Genomic DNA, 12,374 nt, shown 5'->3' on the forward strand with positions numbered 1-12,374 from the left:
AAGGCTTTGAAAAAAAAATCAATATATTTTGCCTTTTCCACATCATAATGACTGGTAGCTTTAAGATTAACCAAGGGCCTCCAACCCTGCATGTTATTGCACCACATGGGCATTTTAACTGCCATAACCCTACAAGTATCTCTAGTAAATGTGACTTGTCAGGATTTGAAAATAAGCTTTTACCTCAATGCTGCATTCAAAGACAGATCTGCTTATGTTGGGACCCAAAACATGCTGTGATATCTGTGACAAATATTCCTTAAAGTCCTCGTATTGCATCGTTATTTTCACAGTGTACTTATAAATTAACGTTCAGATTCTGGTGGAGAATAACCACAATAAATTCTAACCTTTCATGCTACATTTTGAGATCTTACTGTAGGTATCTTCAATCTGGTTTTACAAGTCGTTCTCTACATTAATACCATTGTTCAAAATGTCTGTAACACTAATTTTCATTTGTACGCAGACGACACTGTCATGTACTGCTTAGCACCCATTAGCACCCAGTAAGCATTCTCCCAGTTACATCTTTTTACAGTTTGAAACACAACGACACAACATGAAACAAAACATTTTACAATTTAAAACCTGTTTTAAACGTAAAAAAAAACCTGAAGTCATGTTGTTTTCAAATACTAAATCTAATCCACAGAACCTGCCTTCAATCTTCACTCCTCAGGGTAAACTAATCAAGTCTGATTCGACCCAAAAGACATCTTAGGAATGTTAACTGATGAGTCTTTTTACTCCTCACATTCAGTAGTTGGTAAAAAGGTTCAAACTAAAACTGGGTTTATATTTCAGAATCAAATCCACCCTTTAATTTGAGTCTAAAAAGAGACTGATTGCTGCCACTTTGATGTCCTTACTGGACTATGATGAGGGACTACATGCATGCCTCCTCTCAAAGCTTACATCCTTCGGATCACTCATTTTAAATTTCTCACCCACTCTGTTGGCTGTATGCGCGTGTTGGACGGTCTTGTCCATATGTAGACTTAAACACTTGCGTATTCCAGCCCTACCTTCTGGTCTACATCAGTTAAAAATACAGGAACTTATAATCTTTGGTCTCAGGGTCTTTTCTTACTGTCTGTTGCAAAAGTCAGAACTGAATGGGGGAAAAGAGGCGTTTAAGTTTGCTGCTCCCTTCGCTTGGAAAAAATTACAAAAAGACCACAAACTTAAAGTCTTTCTATGTGATTTTTCACACTTAAATATAATATAAATCAAGTATATCCTCTGAAAATAACTCTGTGAGTCATGACTGTCTACAATGGGTGTAACACCCGAGTCCCACTGTCTGTGATGTTTTCAGAGTTTTCAGAGTCCTATCTTCACTTTGTTTACATCGTCAGGACGGCCGGCTGACTCCTCCCCTCGTGTATAAAAGTTGTTTAATTGAGGGACTAGAGAAAAGAAGAATAACATACTGTACTCACTGCTTAACTGTGTTTCTAGATCACGCTCATTTCAGGTAAATTTACATGCAGTGTGAAGATACGAGCATTAATAAAGCATTAATTAGCATGCTAACACAACAATGCAGCGCAAGTTGTTTTGATTTCATGCTGGTGCTCAAGGGCGACATCTGCTGGATCAAAAAATCACATATAAAGCCTTTAAAGAGCTGTCTTCATTGGATGCTTTCAAGCGGATGTTAAATGACTTGGGGGCAGACACATCTGGCTGTAGATGTTCTGCCTGATATATTCATGATTGTAGTCGATCTTGACACATACCGGTAATTGATGTTTTACTTGTTATTTCATGTCTTTCAATGTATTTATATGTCTTATGTTTGTAAGTTTGGCTGATGGTTGTTTGGTGGAAATTGTGTTACCTCTGCTGTCTCTCTTGGCCAGGACACTCTTGGGAAAAAAACTTTGTAATTTCAATGAGTTTTTCTCCTGGATAAATAAAGTTTAAATAACATAAAATAAAATCGGAAGCAGGCCTGCAATGGTCTTAAAGGGGCAGAGGGTACTATGAGCTTTATTGGTGAGAAGAAGTCTGAATTCTCGCCTAGAGCAATGTTAACAATCAGAATCTACTGGAACCATTTGTACTCAGACTTTATGCCCGGATTGATGAGATACACTAACTAATAAACCACACTTTTTATAGAATGTCTGAAAAGAGCCAATATTAAATTAATAAATGGGCTGAGAAATTACAATTTTAAACTGCATCCTTGCACAAAAGAGTCACATGGCAACAGTTTTCGAGAATGTCCTGCAATTTCACTTCAAAACAGGTCAGTGAGGTATTTTGTAAGTCAACGTGTTCATCCACTGAACAACAGACCATTTCATAATTATATAAATTGATGTCAGAGGTACATTATTACACCAGATGGGATTATTTATCCTCATACATTAAATAGATGCAAATACTCTGAGTTGTCCCTTCCTTTTAGATTGGATCAGTTGCTAAAGCTCTGCCAGGAGGACGGAAGCTGTCAACAGGGCACTCTATGATTCAGTCCTCTACGCTGCAGTGAAGGTCCTAAATGTAACAGTAGATCAGTAATTCATGGCCACGAGCGGCATCCATTGGCTGGCAGTGACGTAATGGCTTGCATGACGCCATGTCAAGTAACTGTGCCTGTCGGGCGCACAGCCACACAGATCACTTACCAAGCCTTTTGTTAGCTTCTGTCATTGTGAGGAGAAGAGCTTCTTGCTGATCCTTTGGTGTGTGTGTGTGTGTGTGTGTGTGTGTGTGTGTGTGTGTGTGTGTGTGTGTGTGTGTGTGTGTGTGTGTGTGTGTGTGTGTGTGTGTGTGTGTGTGTGTGTGTGTGTGTGTGTGTGTGTGTGTGTGTGTGTGTGTGTGTGTGTGTGTGTGTGTGTGTGTGTGTGTGTGTGTGTGTGTGTGTGTGTGTGTGTGTGTGTGTGTGTGTGAAGAAGCAAGTGTCTAGTGCTGGATTACTGAGGCTACCTGATAGGAACTTTGTGTATGATGGAGGGTCAGGGACTACCCGTCTTACAACAACAGTTCTTCCACTTTGTTTGAAAGTTAAAGTCAACGTGTTCCTCTGTTTGAGCTAATGAAGTCTTACATCCATGTGTGTCTCCCTATCATGTGTCTGTTCAGTTAATCCTTGTTAAATCTTTCAGAGGAGCTTTGCTACTGCCATGGGGACATTTTTTTATTTTAATTATTTCAGGACAAACAGTTTTATTTTCAATTTAAAGAGTAAGACCTCATATCTTACAGGATATCGGCTCAGACGGTGTGTGATGGTGTTCTACTACATTTGTTTTCCTCAGTGCAGCTAGGTTTGTTGTTGTTTTCCTTGTTGGTTTCTCATATTAGCTTAGCTGTTATTAGCCAGGTTAGCACATGGTGCTTCAAGCCCATTAAGTGCCAGATGATGTAAGCATGAGGGGATGGTGTTAGTGGTGTGCTGCTGTCACACTAATCCATAAACCCAACCTACATTGTGCTTACATTCATATACTCGAGAAGGGTTTTTGTGGTAATAATGTAATAACATAATCCTGTTTTTAACCACTAAGTTGGTCTGTAGAAGTGATTATGAATAAGTGGACAACATGCTCATCTGTCTTGTTTTTTCTCTCTCTCTTTTCTTTTTAGCACTGCCAGTAACTCAAACAAGAGCACGCCTGCCTGCTCACCAGTCCTGCGTAAACGCTCGCGCTCTCCCACACCACAGAGCCAGGAGGGTGAGAATATGGTCGAGAAGGGTTCAGACCACTCCTCTGACAAATCCCCCTCTACGCCCGAGCAGGTTGTCCAGAGAACTTACTCCCTGCAGTCAGCGAGAAGCGGGGGAAAGAACTCCAAGGTGAGTGACCGGGAGATGCTCCTGACATGTTTCTCAAGCGCCCGCTTTGATTGATAAGACAGTCGGCCTTGTAATTAAAAGTGTGTTGCAATGACACGAGACTAGAGAAAACATATTTATCTAAGCTCTCCCAGCACTGAAAACAACTTTGAGTTGTATCGAGAGTGCTCGACAGTCTGTCCTTGAGTTGGTGCCGTAAGGAGCGATTCCTGGTAGAAAACAATCATGGAGCAATTTCAGCTGTTCTAACATTTTGACAGAATTGCTGTTGTGAAAGGCTTCACTGGGGAGGGGGGGGGGGCAAGATGTCAATGTCATGCACACTGATAAAGGTTAGACTGGTCAGGGAAAAGCTTAAGTAATTGCTTAGCGAGTTATATGGCAGGACATTTGTTAGCATTCATAATAACACAATATGCCTCTACCTGCTCCCTATGGACAGTAAAACCTGCACAGCACATCTAAACAACATGTGGAAAAACTAGCATCTGTATTCTTTTGAAGTTAAAGAACAAATTCCATTTACATTGACGCTGTTATTTCAGGAAAGTACAAGAATTAAGGCAATTAAAGCACCGTTCTGCGCCTGCCTTGTGTGAAGAAGACACTAATCAGATACAGTGAAGTTAGCTGCCTGAGTGTTGAGTCGTGCTTCATGCTAAATTTACAGGGATCACAAGTGACTTTATGATACTGTAGTGGAGATTACTCTGTCGAATGTGCAGCCACACATAAACTGTGACTGCGTAAACACGTCAGAGCTGGCCCAGATGTATTGCCCTTCCTCCCATTCTAGCTGAGCAGCCTTTATGATTGGTTATTGACTTCCACACACAGGATTGTAACGAGCAGGCTGCAGCTATCACTCTCCTGGCTTCAGAAGAGAATGCACCTTCCTCTCCATTCCAGCCTTTTATTTTAACATCCCATATACTCCCTAGTCTGTTACTCTCCTTCCTTATTCATGATACTACAATTGACAAGATTTGTCTTCTTCAGCTAATTCATTTGTTGTAGTTGATCTCAGCTTACTATGTCCCACCTTTATGCTCATCAAACGAGGGTGAGGAAGAGTCAGCATTCAAATGTTGGATGAAGAAAGCTCATGCATCAGCTTTAGGGCTGGGAAATATATCGAGTTTTTAAGATATATGGATATATTTTCAAACAAGATGTAGGTTAAGACAATATCGTTAATATGGATATAGTTTATGTTGCATTAAAATAACGTTACAGAGGTGCCAGGTCACCTTTTTCTCATCTCACTGATGATGACTGACTGTCTGTCCCTCTTAACCCTGCTCCTCCTCTCTCTCTCTTTTATTGTATTTAAGGAACATTTTTATTTTATAATAGTACTTTTTAAATTCACAAACAGGTAGTTTATTTTTCCATGTGTCTTCACTGTTAATAAAATACATATCGATATATATCGAGTATCGCCATTCAGCTAAACAATATCAAGATATGAGTTTTGGTCCATATCGCCCAGCCCTAATCAGCTTACTATGAGTTCATCAGTGGTTCAGTGCATAGGACATATTGTACATGGTCTGCAGAGCACAGTCTGGTTCAACAATAGTCAGGATAGTTACACCTGTAAGATGGGTACATTTAAAACACAATGTGCACAGACATTGTGCTGATGGTGGATAGTTTGGTGTTTCCAACATTTTAGTGTCAGGACTTTGTTTTCCAAGGTGCTTATTTGAACATTGAAACAGTGGATATACTTACTTTAAAGTCTTTCTATGTGATTTTTTACACTTAAATATAATAGAAATCAAGTATATCCTCTGAAAATAACTGTGAGTCATGACTGTCTACAATGGGTGTAACACCCGAGTCCCACTGTCTGTGATGTTTTCAGAGTTTTCAGAGTCCTATCTTCACTTTGTTTACATCGCCCGGACGGCCGGCTGACTCCTCCCCTCGTGTATAAAAGTTGTTTAATTGAGGGACTAGAGAAAAGAAGAATAACATACTGTACTCACTGCTTAACTGTGTTTCTAGATCACGCTCATTTCAGGTAAATTTACATGCAGTGTGAAGATACGAGCATAATAAAGATCGCTAGCATTAGCATGCTAACACAACAATGCAGCGCAAGTTGTTTTGATTTCATGCTGGTGCTCAAGGGCGACATCTGCTGGATCAAAAAATCACATATAAAGCCTTTAATGTGTCATTCAGATTATTATGGCCATCAAGACAGTTTGTGTTTGTAACAGGGTTGGAAATTAGCACCCGTCGCCTGCCAAATACGGATGTGTTTTTTTTGCAGTAACGGCTGAATTTGCTCAACTTTCCCGTTACAGTGGCAGCTAAATAAAAGTAATAACACTAACATAGCGTTTTTAAAAAATATGCTTTTATAACAACAAATTGATAATCTGGCCTCTCAGTTGAGGTTTATTTGCAACTTAATAAAATTAATTAATCTTTGAGAATATGGCTGCAATGGAGACTCTTACCTGCCTCAAAATGATAAACAAATATTTTCTGTTTATGAGCACGACAAAGAGCTTTCTAGTGGAAACATTTCCCTTAATAAAACTGCCGATTACTTGAATACCATAAGCCTATATTTGATATTGTACCACATTAGATTACGCTGCCAGTTCAAATGTGGCAGGTAAAAGAAAATGAGATAGTGGTCCGTTTTTAAATTCACCAGTCACAGTGGCAGGTAGACGAAGAATTTAATTCCCAACCCTGGTTTGTAATAAGAAAAAGAAAAATCCAAAGTGTAGTGAAGCTCAAATGAAGGTTCATTTGTCTGAGATGGATCATTTATTCTTTTGAGAGTGCATCTAAGCAAGAGTGACAGCCAGCATAAACTCTTTCAATGTTCTTGTAAGCATCATTTGAAGACAGACATTTAAAGGTGCACTATGTAGTTTTGGTAGAGAAATGTGAAAGTTGGAGAAATGTGGTGTGTATATATAGATATATATATATATATATATCCTGATAGCTTTTAAGCTCCAAACAGTGTTCCAGGGACCCATTTTTTCCTTTGAATACATTTTGTGTATTTAGTTCAGAAAATATAGTATGGAATTCTTTCACTTCTCCAACTTCAAATTTCACTACCAAATCAACATAGTGCCCCTTTAAAAGTGAACCGTGACCTCCCTTTAACAGAGTTTTCAAAGTGTTCCCTTGTCACTAAACAGACACACATTTGATTACTGGTAACTAGTGGTTACAAAAGAGAAGTTGGGAAGAGGGGGGGCAGTTTGATTTCATGTTTACATCAGAAGTTCTTAAGGACATGTATAGAAAAAGACGAGCCCTTTAAAAGTTGTCCAGGTGTTGTAATTGCTGTCCTCCCCATCATCTGCATCTCTCCTTCACATAATGATCTCCGTGATGGACTGAATCTTTCAGGGGTTTTTTCACAGAAAGGAGCATGTGGCGCTAATGTTTCTGAAAGCTCAGCACTCTTTTGAGCTTCCAAAATGTTAGAGAAAAGCCATGTCACTTTCATCTTCATTAACCCTTCTCATTCTGTCCTCATCTGTGTCAAATCTGTTTGTTTCTCTCTTGTTTTGTTTGTTTGTTTGTTTGTTTGTTTTTTTACATTCTTTGTCTCCACAACACATTGTGCACGCCTTCTCTCTCTGCTGCTGCTGCTACATGCCATATGATAATGTGTGCCATCTGATAATGACTGTTTCGCTCTTCTGTTTGTACTTTCAGCTGTTTCTTCTTGCGGTTAATTTTTTATTTTATTTTATTTTTCATTTTTCTATCTGATTTTTCTTTGTTCTTCTCCTGATTGCATGCTAGTCTCACAAGCGACTATCCAAAGTAAGCATTACTCTTTTTTCTGTTCTTCAAGTATTTCTGTGCCCACCCTCCCTCTGCCCCACCTCGTGTCTTGTGAGCCACTCTGTGGAAATGTCCAGAACCCTGTTTGCAATGCTTTCACCCTGAACCCAGCTTGTTCCTGTGCACACTGCAACCTGTTAACAAGCCCCATCTGCACCCACAACCATGGCAGATGGACATTTCTTAAAACAGAGCCCCACCCAGCCACACTCACTTCCTATCTTCCTTTTCTCTCCTCTCGTCTCCTGTCCTCTTCCTTCCTTTTCTCTCCTGGTGATATGCAATGTAGCACATTCCTGATTGTATTTTTAAAAAATAGTTTGAGGCTTGGTATCCATACTGTATATGAACAAAATCAAAGTCAACATCTGCTTTTCTGTTTTTGCAATAGAAAGAGAAATGAAAAATGTCATGAAAGATAAACACGTGAAATGGAGCGTAGTTGGAGAGATTTTTTTCATATTGGAAAAAAAGACTGCAAGTAACGGTCTCAACTAATATCTCTTTTTTCATCCACTTTGGTCCATGTCCCATCCCTCTCAGACTTATCCTGTTGTTACATTTCAGTTATGAGGGCTTTATATCTGTCATGCAGAGAAACTGCCTGGCAGCAAAACAGGATAAACTCTTCAACCTCCTGCCAGCATCTCAGTCCAGAGCTGGAGGACTTGATCATTATTTGTGCAGCTTCACTTTTGCCAGATGAAAGGATCCCCGCTCGCTCTCTTTTTCTCGCACTATAAGCCCAAAATGCCCCTCCCACTTCCTGTAAAACACCGCAGGCTAGAGTCACGTTTTAGTGCGTCGCTCCTTTTGTTGCTTCATCATCCTCCACATCAGTCCTCATTTCATGTTTTTCCTTTTTTTATGGCAGAGAATAGAGTCACTATGTAGGATTTCATTTATTACAAAATGTGATAGACACCAGCAGAGATGGGACAGTCATACAGGGGGAGAAAGTAAAGGGAAGGTTGTTGTTGATAGTAGCCTCATGGGATTCTCTGTGCAGCTCTGCAGTATACACAATCTGTTACACACACACACACACACACATACACCAATTGATTACATCACTATTCATTTCTGTGCCACAGTCAAAGCCCTCCCCCCCCTCCTCCCACCCTGTTACAATCCCCCCACGTGAGCCTCCGCTGTCAGCAATGGTCACATGACCCCAGACATGGCGTGAGGTCGTCCCCGCAACGTGAGCTTGATCACCCTTGCCCTAATGCAATCCAAATAAAAAGAGTGCCTTCTGCAAAAAAGAGCTATATGAACAAACGCTCAATAGTAGAACAATAATCCATCAGAGGAGAGTCGGCTTTAGCAGCACAGTGACACATTCAGACCTCTGAAGCTCTCACATTGTGTTGGCAGGGTTCTTCTATAGGTTTCATGTGAGTCACAGCCTGTGAGTTCAGCTACTTTTTCTCTCATCTTCTCTCTGTGTTCACGTTGCGCACTGCTTTTGGTTAACATTTTGCTTTCTCTTTAATTTTCTTTCAGTATGACAGACTAAACCTGATTAAAGTAAGCATTTCTTCTTGTTTTCATTTGACCCATTGACAATCCCCACTGGCCATTAATAAAATCCCCTGCCCCCCCCCCCCCCCCCCCCCCCCCCCCCCCACTTTCTCTGTAAATGTGCGACTGTAGGACCCCCCCCCCCCCCACTTTCTCTGTAAATGTGCGACTGTAGGACCCCCCCCCCCCCGATAGATTCAATCCCTTGTGTCCTTCCACATGCTTTCCATCCCCTTAATAAATGTAGGACATTGATTTATGAACTATGCACAAAAAAAGTATTTTTAGTTTTTGGATTCTGCATGATCAAAAACTTGTTATCTCAATATCAACGTTTTTTGTTTTTTTTATCTACAAACTTAAACACTATTATAATTCTTTGCAGAGGCAATTCAGGTCTGTGGGATTTTAAACCCCAACTAACAGATCTCTCTGTGTGACATTTCCCGCAGCTCTCCTGATTAAATTGCAATAATAACACAGCCTCAGTATCACATTCAAGGAGCTGTTTGTTATTGTGAAGCAGACATTATTGTTTTACACTTTACTTTTGATTTCCCTTTCCCAAAAAGAAAATCTGTTTTCATGTCAAGATGAATGTCCAAAAGAAAGCTGTGATCTCTTTTTTTTTTAGGCTGCAAAACAATTCTGTAATCCAGCCCCATACGTGATGACATTAACACCAAATCATATAATTATTAAAACAGACCCCAAAAAACTGTAAGGCACATAGAAGTCTCAGGCAAAACACTATAAACATTTTCCTTTCATGCTGCATTCTCACATCGACTCACCCCGACTCACCCCGACTTCCCACTAAAAATTTTCTTTGGGCAGAAAATGGTACAAACGTTTTGTGCATGTGTCAAAGCAGCACTGGATAGTATCTCTTTCTCCCTCACTTACTTTCCTCTACCACTCTCTCTCTCTCTCTCTCTCCCTCTCTCTGTCTCTCTCTTGCCCTCTCTATCTCTCTGTCTCTCTCTTTCTCTCTTCAGTTCATTAACAGCTTTATCAGAGGAAAAGTTTCATAAGACAATTTACCAAAACATCTCAGCACGATTTGATCTATTAATAGATATTTCATGGACATCAAACCATGAGAGACAAGTTCTCTCTCTCACTCTCTCTCATTCTTTTAGTCTCTTCCTTTTTCTCTCTGTCTTTCTCTCTCATTATTCTTGCACACTCAGTAGCATGCAGCCACACAAAGTCAAACACAATGGAACACACCTTATTCAGACAGTGACCTCAAAGTAATACCCCCCCCCCCCCCCCCCCCCCCCCCGTGTCTCTTTCACCTTCAGATCAGATTAGTCCACATTAGCCTAGCTTTCGTCACAGCCAGGCCTCGGGCCTGCTCTTTGCCCACTTACAGCCATGCACACTAATAACCACCAAACCATGTCAGAGAAAACACAGGCAACCCGATGCCCAAAAGAGAAATAGAAAATATTCTTTAAAAGGCATTCTTCGTATTCAGTTACGTTTGAATTCAAAGTGGATTAAAATTTTTCCTTAAAACGACTTTCCCGTTGGCTTTTTTCTGTTTTCTTATCAGCTTCAAATGAGGTACCTTTTTATTTGTTTAACTCCTGGAATCAGACACTGGATATCACTTCTCCCTGCTCTATTTCTTCTTCTCCCTCTGAATCCCCTTCTTCCTTGTTGACCCTCTGAATGATCACCTGCATGTTTCTCCTCTGGGACTTGTTGCTCTTAAGACTGTGAGGGTGGAAAGTGTGTTTATGTGGCTGGAACATGTTTGTATTGTCATAGTAATGATTCAAATGCATCTCTGCTGCCCTCTGCTGATATAAATCTGTAAGTGATTGGTAATGGTTTGTTCATAGAGAGTGAAGAAATGATGAGTGATGGACAAGAATTCAGACATGAATATCAAAAAAACAAGTGTTGATTAAATCAATTTCTAATTTACTGTCATATGTTATTAAAACATTTCTGAATTATAAAATGTGAAAATAGACAACTCAATTCTGTGTGTGAGCGAACTACGTTTCCTTCAGCAGTTTGAAGCTCAGTATCAATAAGTGTTGAATCAAAAATCAGTGCGTTTATGTCAACTTCATGTAACTGTTGTAACATAATGAGGTATAATGTGACTTTCATGCCACACCTTCTGTATGCCTATGGAAGCACACACACCTGCTACAGTCTGTCCATCATTCAGAGTGAAGTGAACCCTCTCTCTCTCTTTCTCTCTCCACAGAAGAGCCAAAGCTGGTACAACGTAAGTCACACCTTTTTGTTTTTATTTATAACGTCTGGACTTGTGTAATTATTGTGTGTTTGTGTGTGCTCATGTGACTTCATGTCAGGTGGCTGACTCCTGGGATTCTCTTGGAGCTGTGTTTTTTTTTTTTTAGTGGCAGCAGGTGCTGCTTTACAAGATGAAAGATTTGTGTTCTTGACCCCGTTTACTGGAGCACCAGCTAACTACTGTGGGTCACTGGTCCTCCAGGGAGGGATTAGCATGGGTTTAAAAAGAGCAACAGGTAGACATGTGTAATGCAAGGAGGCATAGATATGGGGAGAGTAAGTCGGACAAAGTCTATCACCAAGGGCAATCATTTTACCAAAGTGTCTTCTTTATGTCTGTGAAGTTTTGACTAAGTATTGCAGTTTTATTTTACGCCACAAGATGGTGCTCCATCACTATTATTGACCTAACCATAATTCTTTTTACATGTGGCAGGTTGTCAAACAACCACTTAATTCCTTTTTTTTTTTATTTTAAGCTCCTTTGAAACTCAGAAGACTAAGCAGCGTGTTGTGTTCATTAAGCCCGTGAGAGCGTTGGACTTTACACCGCTCAGTGTCGAACCCCTAGTTTCTCCTGAAGTGTGTTTGTTGGACTTTTTCCCATTTTATGTTGTTTTATTTCATTTTATTTTTTATTCCCTGTGTGTATACTCTTCCCCCTTCTCTCCCCAGCATGAAAGACAACACATCCTGAGAGTAAGCATGACTTGTATTCTTGTGCAACCCTGGATATCTTTCTCTCTCTCTCTCTCTCTCTCTCTCTCTCTCTCTCTCTCTCTCTCTCTCTCTGTATTTGGTTCTCAGACTGCTGGAATGATAATATCCCTCCTGCCTGTTTCTCATTCCATTGACTTCAATCCACTCTGTTACCACCTAACGATGAAGCTAAACTTTAGAGGTGGTGATTTTGATTCCT

The 12,374-nt window shown here is 40.2% G+C and overlaps 1 protein-coding gene across 10 annotated transcripts in view; it reads left to right on the forward strand.

The window, feature by feature from the left end:
* Positions 1-12,374, forward strand: part of gramd1bb (GRAM domain containing 1Bb) — an 88,521-nt gene that overhangs the window by 56,023 nt on the left and 20,124 nt on the right. For 4 of the 10 annotated variants that reach the window (XM_061045936.1, XM_061045926.1, XM_061045935.1 and 1 more), the window contains 5 exons: positions 3,604-3,814; positions 7,610-7,630; positions 9,158-9,181; positions 11,406-11,426; positions 12,131-12,154. In XM_061045936.1, the coding sequence (XP_060901919.1) occupies positions 3,701-3,814; positions 7,610-7,630; positions 9,158-9,181; positions 11,406-11,426; positions 12,131-12,154 (204 nt within the window). In that variant the 5' untranslated portion in view covers positions 3,604-3,700. The remainder of the gene's footprint in view (positions 1-3,603; positions 3,815-7,609; positions 7,631-9,157; positions 9,182-11,405; positions 11,427-12,130; positions 12,155-12,374) is intronic. The other 6 variants (XM_061045937.1, XM_061045928.1, XM_061045927.1 and 3 more) reach the window with 5 other exon arrangements.

Source organism: Labrus mixtus, chromosome 9, assembly GCF_963584025.1.
Source record: "Labrus mixtus chromosome 9, fLabMix1.1, whole genome shotgun sequence".
Lineage (NCBI taxonomy): Eukaryota > Metazoa > Chordata > Actinopteri > Labriformes > Labridae > Labrus > Labrus mixtus.